This window comes from Sitodiplosis mosellana, unplaced genomic scaffold (assembly GCF_009176505.1).
Source record: "Sitodiplosis mosellana isolate CC-2019 unplaced genomic scaffold, AAFC_SMos_1.0 Smas_scaffold_30, whole genome shotgun sequence".
Classification (NCBI taxonomy): Eukaryota; Metazoa; Arthropoda; class Insecta; order Diptera; family Cecidomyiidae; genus Sitodiplosis; species Sitodiplosis mosellana.
In genome coordinates this window covers 33,305-42,731 of record NW_022595272.1, presented here as the reverse complement: position 1 = coordinate 42,731, position 9,427 = coordinate 33,305, and the positions used below count along the sequence as shown (strand labels likewise).

The 9,427-nt window shown below is 35.4% G+C and overlaps 3 protein-coding genes across 4 annotated transcripts; 1 reads left to right on the top strand and 2 right to left on the bottom strand.

Annotated features, from left to right (window-relative positions):
* The first annotated feature begins 1,946 nt into the window (after positions 1-1,946).
* On the top strand, positions 1,947-8,066 carry LOC129569133 (homeobox protein orthopedia). 2 transcript variants are annotated; one of them, XM_055447651.1, is made up of 5 exons: positions 1,947-2,596; positions 2,681-2,721; positions 2,800-3,012; positions 3,071-4,062; positions 7,947-8,066. In XM_055447651.1, exons 1-4 carry the CDS (start codon positions 2,571-2,573, stop codon positions 3,853-3,855), a joined length of 1,065 nt encoding a protein of 354 aa, XP_055303626.1. In that variant the 5' UTR covers positions 1,947-2,570; the 3' UTR covers positions 3,856-4,062; positions 7,947-8,066. The 2 variants fall into 2 exon arrangements, with proteins under 2 accessions (XP_055303626.1, XP_055303627.1); XM_055447652.1 differs by lacking the exon at positions 7,947-8,066 and adding an exon at positions 5,804-5,898.
* LOC129569137 (uncharacterized) lies at positions 4,632-5,821 on the bottom strand. Its single transcript, XM_055447660.1, has 4 exons — positions 5,170-5,821; positions 4,994-5,090; positions 4,867-4,931; positions 4,632-4,791 (listed from the first exon to the last, which is right to left on the bottom strand). Exons 1-4 carry the CDS (start codon positions 5,263-5,265, stop codon positions 4,663-4,665), a joined length of 387 nt encoding a protein of 128 aa, XP_055303635.1. The 5' UTR covers positions 5,266-5,821; the 3' UTR covers positions 4,632-4,662.
* Positions 8,067-8,738: 672 nt separating the features above from the next.
* On the bottom strand, positions 8,739-9,287 carry LOC129569016 (histone H2A-like). Its single transcript, XM_055447392.1, has 2 exons — positions 9,279-9,287; positions 8,739-9,023 (listed from the first exon to the last, which is right to left on the bottom strand). The coding sequence occupies exons 1-2, from the start codon at positions 9,285-9,287 to the stop codon at positions 8,739-8,741; spliced, it is 294 nt and encodes a 97-aa protein (XP_055303367.1).
* Positions 9,288-9,427: the final 140 nt, after the last annotated feature.

The window sequence follows — 9,427 nt, the reverse complement described above, 5'->3', positions numbered from 1 at the left end:
CCATAAATAGTACATATCAAATATTATGAATCCTATTGTTGTCGCACAAATGACATGGCGTCTTAGCATGTCTTTGCGTCGGTGGAAAAGAAATAAAATAACGGCATTGGATTTATTAGAAACTGTGGGTTGATGAATGATGATGCCTTAAGCTTAGCAAATATCTTAAATTTGACTTGACTCTGTTTCGCTTTAGTTACAGCGGTAGGTACTTTGGCCGGGGCACAAAATCAGCTCCCATCAGAATAACTTAACGTTACATGAATTATTATTAAAATCGAAAAATCAAAATTAAAACTAAAATAATGCTGCGTTCTACTACGTCTCAACCACGTATGTATTGAACTCGTCGAAGTGTATTTGGAGCCCACGATCCAGTAGAAATATGTCGGGAGTGTATCCATTGAACATCTCAAAAAGACCTGAAATCACGAACAACAATGTATAATAACAACATATTCTGTTCCATTTCTACATGCCAATCAAAATATTACCTTTGTATAAGATGCATTTAGCAGCCACTGTATCACGATGCCAAACTGTTTTCAGTACTGTTGGATGCTGATTTGACGCGTTGCTCTGTTGTTAATAGGCCTCCGCCTCTTCGTAAGTAAGATGCGTCAGATCTTCGACGTATGTGGCTTCATCTTCTTCTTGTGCAGCTGCATTCTCCGTTTCAACGTTTGATTCAATGATTGATCGCCAGTTTTTCCGGTATACTTTAACCTTAGACACCAACCGATTGTTCAATTGTTGATTTGGATTTTCTGCTGCATTTCCAACCACTTCACCTGCTTTAGGTTTTGGTCGCAATTTCTCACGTTCCTTTTTCAATTGTCGCCGGCTCAATTGTGTCACAATTTCAAATCATCTTGCTCAATCTTCGTGAAATCTGCAGTCAAACGTTTTCCTTTGCGATTCCGAATCGGCTGTTTCGCCTCCCAGTGATAGCGTTTGCTGCTGATTTTGATGTTTTCCTATGGGAGAACCAACAAAGCATTGTAAAAATCAACAAAATAACAGTAGTGCACACTGCACAATCATCACATTGTTTTATGTGAAATAAGCAAAATACGCAATACGAATCATACCTCTTTTCCTGTGGCGATTGTTTGTCTCACAGCTCAATAAAAAAAACTACGCTAAAAATATACCGCGTGTATTTCCTGCGCACGCTACGTTTTTACCATTTTCACGCTTACGCTTATTTTATACATAGTTCAATACAGAGTCAAAGGTATATTTAAGGCATATTTTTAGCGTGAACCGCATGCAAAGCATACGGATAGAATAAGCTAAGTCAAAGTAAATTTAAATGAAATTAATCAAAGTTATAGTGAATCATACGGACGGAAGGATGGACAAGGACATAGTTATAATAAATGAAAATCATTTCGATACTTTTTAGGTATGCTTTCGTTAAGCTCTTTTCTTCAAACATTCATTCAAAAAGTGCAAAAGTCGTAAAATCTTAACCGCAAAATTCTCCCACGCCAAAAGGTACAAAATGTAAAGCACCTATGCATCTTCGATTAATTTTTGTTCATGACGATTGTAGAAAACGCCACGTTTTTTACCACTGATACATTTGATCAGTTGATGTGACATACTCATGACATGCACAAAAATTTCCAACGAATATACGTACCATTCTAAGTACGATAGGGAATTAGTCAGGTAGTAAATATGTGTGGGAAACATTAGCATTTCTAAGTTTTCACGATTTTTTTTTTCATGTTCAAGAAAATAAGCTGTTCGGAACAATGGTTCGGTCATTTAGTCGACATTTCCACGTTGAACGAAAGACACCAAAGAAGGAAAATCCTAAACAGTTTTTATTGTGAAAAAGTAGATCAGTTTTTATTTGAAAATTCCATTTTAAATGTCTATCAATTTTTGTTCAAGATGTGCTGCATTTTCTCGCATTGGTCGATTTTTTTGTTAAAGAAGCTCATATTCTTACCTTTGAAGTTGTTCGCGTTCATGGGAAGTGTTTTGTCCTCAGCATACATAATGGTAGTTTTGTATGCCCTTATCTCAAGAGACGGTTACGAGTGGTTATGCTATACGTTCACGGCAAATTAGAAAGTTTTTCTTTGATATAAGGAGAAACAAAATTTAGAAATTCCACCACATTTGCTAAAATGTTACACGAAAAATGTACGATAAACTGAAGGAAACCAAATGGAAAATAGTCTGCGAAGATGATAAAGTCATTGTTGTTTTTTTCAATGAACGAAACGAAGCAATAGAAAAACATCTAACACCATCATAGGTGGAAAAGTATACAAAATCTCCACTGTTCAATTGACACCGACTAATCTACATACTTTTCGGTTTTCACTACTTGTTGTTGTGTTTGCTCGTTTGCTTAGTGCAAATGTGTATATAAATGAATAAATAGTTCAGTGGTAGAAGAAACCATATCAGTTTCGAATACATTACACATCATCAACAATAACAATAAAAATAAAAAAAAAGACACTTGAACGAGTGCGTATGAACGTTTGAACATTTCAACTATCTCTCGGCGATTCCATAGAGAGAAAAAAAGAAAAAAAGACAACAAAATGAAACGGAAACAAAGACGATACAGGTGACTATGGAAACACATAAGCGTGGATCAAACCACAGATTACTAAATCATCCATAATTCTTTTCTATTGTTTTGTTCACGTAGGACCACTTTCAATTCGATGCAGTTGCAGGAATTAGAACGTGGTTAGTGTTGTGTTGGTGGATTTTATACTAAGAAACAATGAGAAAATAAACCATTTTTGCTTTCCAAATATCGTTTAGCGTTCAATCGTACGCATTACCCGGACGTGTTTTTCCGCGAGGAGCTCGCATTGCGTATCGAATTGACCGAAGCTAGAGTTCAAGTATGGTTTCAAAACAGGCGTGCCAAATATCGAAAGCAAGAAAAGGTCTTCATCAAAGACGGCGATGATATGAAAACGGATACCATTTATGAGTCTTCCATGAACGCTGATCGACAAACCACAGAATTGGGTATTTTACTTAAGCAATACCATGAAATAGAAATCTATATTTATGTCATTTGTTGCAGAGAATTTGCCAGTGATAGCTGAACATGACAAAATAACGCAACCTCATAAAAACACGTACCATCACACGGATGAACTAACGGCAAATCAAATGTTGAATGATGCAAACGGTATGATGCAACATAATTTAGATCCTGAATCGAAAATTACGCTTGGAAACCTTTCGCCAGAACGATTGTCTCCAAACTTATTCTTGAGCATGAACATGAACATGAACATGAACCTGGATGGTGTTGACGATCGCAATAATATTAGTGTTGAGTGGACAAATTACACCGAAAATACTCCAACCTCTACGATGTCACTTCACTCGCACCATCAACATGAACTCACCATGTCGTCGCCATTGACGGCTGTACCAGTCATGAACCAAAATCAATACATCCGACCAAATCTGCTCAGCACAGCCAACGTAATCGATATAAATAACTGCTTGAATCTTGACAGTTCATCATCGGCATATGATGAAATTAAATTTCTTGGCGTCGATCACTTCAATAATATGGAGGGATTTAAGGGTGATTGCATTCAAGGTGATTGCATTTTAAATATGGATCAGTCCATTATTTTGGACGATAAAACCATTGGAGAATCCAGCGTGCATCTGCTAGATGAACCAACTGAAGATCTGGATATTCGCGAAACATTCGTGCTACATGACTCAATGGAAAAATCAATGGCTTTGGCCGATCTTGAAAAACCAATTATCAACATCAATCTTGAGCATTTATCAATGTCCGATGCGCAGCACTCACAAATAACCCATTTGCAACATCCACAGAATTAAACAGCTATATAAATGTAATACAACCTATCTTGATTCAATTCGTTTTTGAGTTTATCTTTACATGGTCCCACTAGAAAAAAAAAATTAAAATAAAGACGAATCTTAATCTAATGTACATCTGTATGACATTTAGCCGAAAATTGTAAGAAATGAAGAAAGATTCCAAAGAAAAACTGCATAAATCCTGATACACGTCTTCATTTATAGGTAAGATTACAAATAATGCTCTGTATGAATGATTAAAGTGTTGAGAGTATTTTTGAAACGATAGAGAACAAAAATAATCAACGAAAAATTCATAATGAATGGATGTAATAATGCATTAGAGCTACTTTTAATCAGACATTCTGTATGGCTGCATATTGAGCTGAGCTATTTACAAATAGCTGGCTGTTTGGTACATTTTGGTTTTTTTGACTATCGAACCATGTAAATTCATGTGAGATGATAAATATATGACACAAATTCATGGAAAGAATGGAAAAAGGTGTCCCAAATTTATCATCTCACATGAATTTGCATGGCTCGATAGTCACAAAATCAAAATGTACCAAACAGCCAGCTATTTGTAAATAGCTCAGCTCAATATGCAGCCATACGGAATGTCTGCTTTTAATAATCAACTGTTTCACTTCATTTTTTCCAGTAATGGAATGGCATACGCCACCGTAGTCCATTCACTGGCTTATGCAGAATGTAAGCGTAAGCCAACCATAAGCAATGAATGCGTTTAAATACGTTTGACGTCATTTGAGAGCTGGATAATTTGTGTTGGCTTATGCAAAAGTGGACAATTGTCCAGCCTATCTAACAACACTGATTTTTTTCGTTCACAACATCGATATTCACAGTATTGTCGTTTGCGCACATGTTGTTTTGAATCCACTCTGCGTAAACATAAACGTCGAAAAATATATCATGTTCCGCATATGGAGCCTGCACGATGAAAATAAATCAAGTGCATTAAAAATTGATCATGACATGTGTTGAAACGTTCTTTTCTATAATTACCTGAAGATGACGGAAGTTGCCTAATCCAGCCAGTTCGGTTGTACTCGGATATATCATTGGCGCACCTAAAATTTGGAAAAAAATCGATTTGTAGTTAGAATTGGGTGAATGAACACTAAGATCTCACCCATATCAGAAATGGCGGAACGGACAATTGAAGACTTTCCAGTTGCGCATATTCCACTGTGGTTGTATATTTCTCCATATTTAAGCACTTCATTTTGCTGCATATTTTCATTCAAATAATATGATAGTCACTTTTTAACGAAAATTACTCAAAGAATTGATAGAATTTGCACTTACTTTTGGAATATCTTCTATAACAAATTTAGGGTTAGTTTCGTATCCCCAACCGGAAATCATCGCAGTTTCATATTCTTTCACTCTGCGGTTTGTCATTTTAATGATTTTTATAGTTTGTCATAATGGAATTTTTTCAGTGTGAATAATGCCAAAATCAATGATAGACTCCAGAAGTGCGGGATTATATCCAGAGGGTACCGTATCCATTTCGACATATGTGTGATAAATACCACCAGAATTAATCATGTATCGCCCAACATATAATCAGCAATTTGGTGGATATTGACACGACGATGCACACACTGCATTGGTCAATACGTCATATTCAGAGATGTTAGCTCCGGTGCAAATCGGCATGAATCGTCCAGTATTCTTATATCAATGCAATATATGGTATATCACCTTCTTTAGCTTCTGTGGTCTGTCCAATAAAATCAACTACACGTTTCGGTCGACGTTACTCAAAGTTAGCCTCGATCGATGTCACCAAAATCGCCGTCATATTGTTTAATTTTCATCATTTTTTATTATTTGCGTTTTAATCGACAAATGAAAATATAATTATCAGATCATATGTATATTTTTTGAAAAATTTTCATTAAATTTTGAACTTTGTCTCATTTCTATTGACTAGATCGAGAGGAGAGTAAGTTCATCTGACCTTGTTACGAAAGAGGAGAGTAAGTTTCTTTCGACTCAAAAATGGTTAAAGGCGAGTATGTTCATTTTTGGCGGTTTTCCACGGTTTCCGCGCAACTGATAACAGATAACAACTTGGTGTCTTCGGCAAAGTTGTAGCACTCGAGGTCTTCTATAACATTGCTGAAGTCAATTATTTCTTATCAGTTCCGCGAAAAGCGCGAAAAATGATAAGAAAAAAAAAGTTCTATATAAAATTTGCTTTTTTATGTGCGCGATTTGCGCGCAACTGATAAGAGATAAGAGACAGATGTCTTCAGCAATGTTATAGAAGACCTCGAGTACTACAACTTTGCCGAAGACACCATGTTGTTATCTTTTATCAGTTCCGCGGAAACCGTGAAAAACCGCGGAGGCTAGACGGGTTGCCAACATACTCCCTTTTAACGCAGATAGAATCAACAGAAATCATACTCTCCTCTTTCAAAATATATTCGAATTTTTTCACATACTCTCCTCTCGATCTAGTCAATAGATTTGTTTTGGAATTTTGTCTATTCACATCGTAGTTTGTAAAGCTATTGAATATTTCGTTTCGAAAATGTTCATCAGCTAGGTCATCAGTATGACAAAAAATACAATTGAAAGCTTCTGGTTACTATGTTCAGAAATCGAGTTAACTGTAACATTTGGTTAATATGACAGTAAAAAATATGTTTCACGTTGAATAGGTTTGTCGTATCATGGCACAATCCAGGCAATGGTTACTAGCCGATTATGAAAGAACGATGCATTGAAATCGAAAAAAAAATAACAACATTTCGCCGATTAAATAAATAGATTCCCAGTTTTGTGATAGGAGAAGTGTGCACCTACTCGCCAAAATCTCCTCCGAGCTGTAAACGGTGTTTCGATATTTTTCACTATTCTCTTTATGAAAAACTTTTGAAATAAATTCACCTTTATTTTGAAAATCAAACACCATCTGTTATATAGATTGCATTGTAAGAAGCTGCAATTGTTTCATTTTCATGCAAACCTTACCTACTGTCTATATATTCGAAGTCGAATCTAAATAAACTTGATCAAAATATTATTTTCTAAAAATCATGTCATGTGTCATCCTCATATTATTTAATATTTGCTATGGTCATCTATCATATGATTCTGCTGACGGGTTGATGATCTTGTATAGAATTGAAACACCAACACATCGTCGTGACTTTTATTTTCACTCGCACTGTATGTTCATATACCGGTTGTTGACGGTAAAAACCAAAATTGATTACAAAATTGACTTAAACGGCCACTTCGTTTGAGATTGAGTAATACATGGCATTTTTAAACCAAGATCAGTGACTCTAGTCGGTATAAACTGACTTTATGTTGCTACATTTATCGCATTATTTAACTTTATCCAGTATGATACGAATTGAATGGTTAGGAGCGAAAATGGAATACAGAAAAGTTGAGCGGAAAAATGTCGATGATGAATGAGCGGAAAAGGGATAGCTGTATATAGTAAACTGTATAGTAAACTATAGTGAACTATATAGCTATTCCTTTTCATTTAATATTTTTCCGCTCAACTTTTCTGTATTACATTTTGGCTCCAAACCATTCAATTACGTATAAACTCAGCCAACCATATTGGCCCAGACATGTTGACAATGATCAGTTACAATTGTCTGGATTTAATTTAACAAAACCAAATTTGAGCTGGATTAATGTTTCACAAGCAACGATGTTGCCTTTGATTTCAAGTGAATTGCACATTTTCACTCTCAAGAATGATGCGTAATGAAGTGGAATGATTGTGTATTAATCTTCTAAATTGTTTCATAGTATCCAGTGATTTTTACCGGTTTTCGCCCAGATCCCTCATTATTTGGTATATATATTGCAAGCATATCGTGCAATTGTCATCAGTCTCCTTAGAACACTCACTGTATTCGCACTAGTACTGTGAAATTTCTTGTGAATTTGAACAAAAGATGAATTCGTTCTGCTTATTCGTTTTTGTTGCTTGTGTTTTGTTTGCTTCCGTTTCGGTACGATTCAAATTTGTTTATTAGTTATTTATTTTAGTTGAAAAAAATCGATAAACTAACAATTCGAATGTTTAATTTTATTCAAAGGCAAATGAAATCCTAGTTAGACAAATTCGATCGTGTCAAAAGCAATTCCCCAAAAGCGAATCGAGGACTCTTCCCGATTTTGATTTGGACCTATTGACCAAAGACGATAAATGTTACCTGAATTGTATAATGACGGTACAGAAAGTTGTAAGTATAATACTGTTCTGAACAAAAAATTCGAATTTTAACATATCACATGAACTTCTCGTACTGATATCAAAATTCAGATCTGGAATGGTGGTTTTAATGTTGATGCATTGGAGTTCACTGTCAATAATCCGAAGATTGCCGACAAATTTCGTAAACAATGTGGACCGATTCGACACACTGACAAATGTGAATATGCCGCCAGATTGCAAAAATGCATTGAAATTGTAATCAGGAAAACACCGACTTCACATTTCCCAACATTAGATTAAAATTAGCCATAAACATTACTTCATGCTCAGATCTGCAATCGATACCAAATAAAAAAGTGAACCATGTTTCAAAGTAAACTTAACTGCATTTTTTTCTTTTTAGTTCTAATCAAATTGTTAATTGAATCTATTCAATCTGACTTTTTTTTATGAATTGGCATAAATCAAATATTTCATTATCAATACACATTAATAGAACTTCAAAATTTCTACGTTGATATTCATGAAAATATAAAAATCTCAAATTACTAATCCTTTTTTAAATGAATAGTAGAATGACAACAAGATGATTTTCTCTTGAATTCCCCATAAAATATATTTTGGTGGCCCTTAAAAGGGCCGATTTATTTACGCTTTGTAAAAAATAAACTGTTTAGGCTTTTTTTGTCTCGGTCTTCTTTGGCAACAAGACTGCTTGAATGTTTGGCAATACACCACCTTGAGCGATTTTGACACCCGAAAGCAATTTGTTCAACTCTTCGTCGTTGCGGATGGCCAATTGCAAGTGACGAGGAATGATACGAGTCTTTTTGTTGTCACGGGCAGCGTTATCGGCCAATTCCAACACTTCGGCGGCCAAGTACACTGGTGCATCAGCTCCGACACGTTCTGCGTAGTTTCCTTTACGCAACAAACGATGTATACGACCAACTGGAAACTGAAGCACGCCGTCAGTGAAGGAACCAAAGCCGTTACCAAATACACCAGGTCGAAGTAAATTCGTTGTAATTTACACCAAACCGTACAAGGAACGGCCCTTTTCAGGGCCACCAAACAATGATTTATAGAGATTTAAAAATATCAAACTACAAAATTTCAACAATTTCATTCAAATGCATGATAAACGTATCGCCGTTATTAAATCACATCTCTTGAATTCACATTGAAATGAAAATAGTTTATAGCAAAGTACGTTAGACATTTTGGCGGTGTTTAAAGTACGACAGACATTTTGACGGTGATATACAATGTATTCGCTCGCACTAATGACAGCTAGTACTCGAACGAGGTATGACAGCTGTTAGTTGAATAAATAATTTTTGGATATTGAAAATATTTGAT

Bases quoted from the DNA above. Each gene is read 5' to 3' on its own strand.
- LOC129569133 (XM_055447651.1), top strand. From the start codon at position 2,571: ATGAAACGGAAACAAAGACGATACAG. The intron at 2,722-2,799 runs GTTAGTGTTGTG...AATATCGTTTAG, and splicing joins GTTGCAGGAATTAGAACGTG to CGTTCAATCGTACGCATTAC. The intron at 3,013-3,070 runs GTATTTTACTTA...CATTTGTTGCAG, and splicing joins TCGACAAACCACAGAATTGG to AGAATTTGCCAGTGATAGCT.
- LOC129569137 (XM_055447660.1), bottom strand. From the start codon at position 5,265: ATGACAAACCGCAGAGTGAAAGAATATGAAACTGCGATGATTTCCGGT. The intron at 4,932-4,993 runs GTGAGATCTTAG...TCCAAATTTTAG, and splicing joins TTCCGCCATTTCTGATATGG to GTGCGCCAATGATATATCCG. The intron at 4,792-4,866 runs GTAATTATAGAA...TTCATCGTGCAG, and splicing joins GCAACTTCCGTCATCTTCAG to GCTCCATATGCGGAACATGA.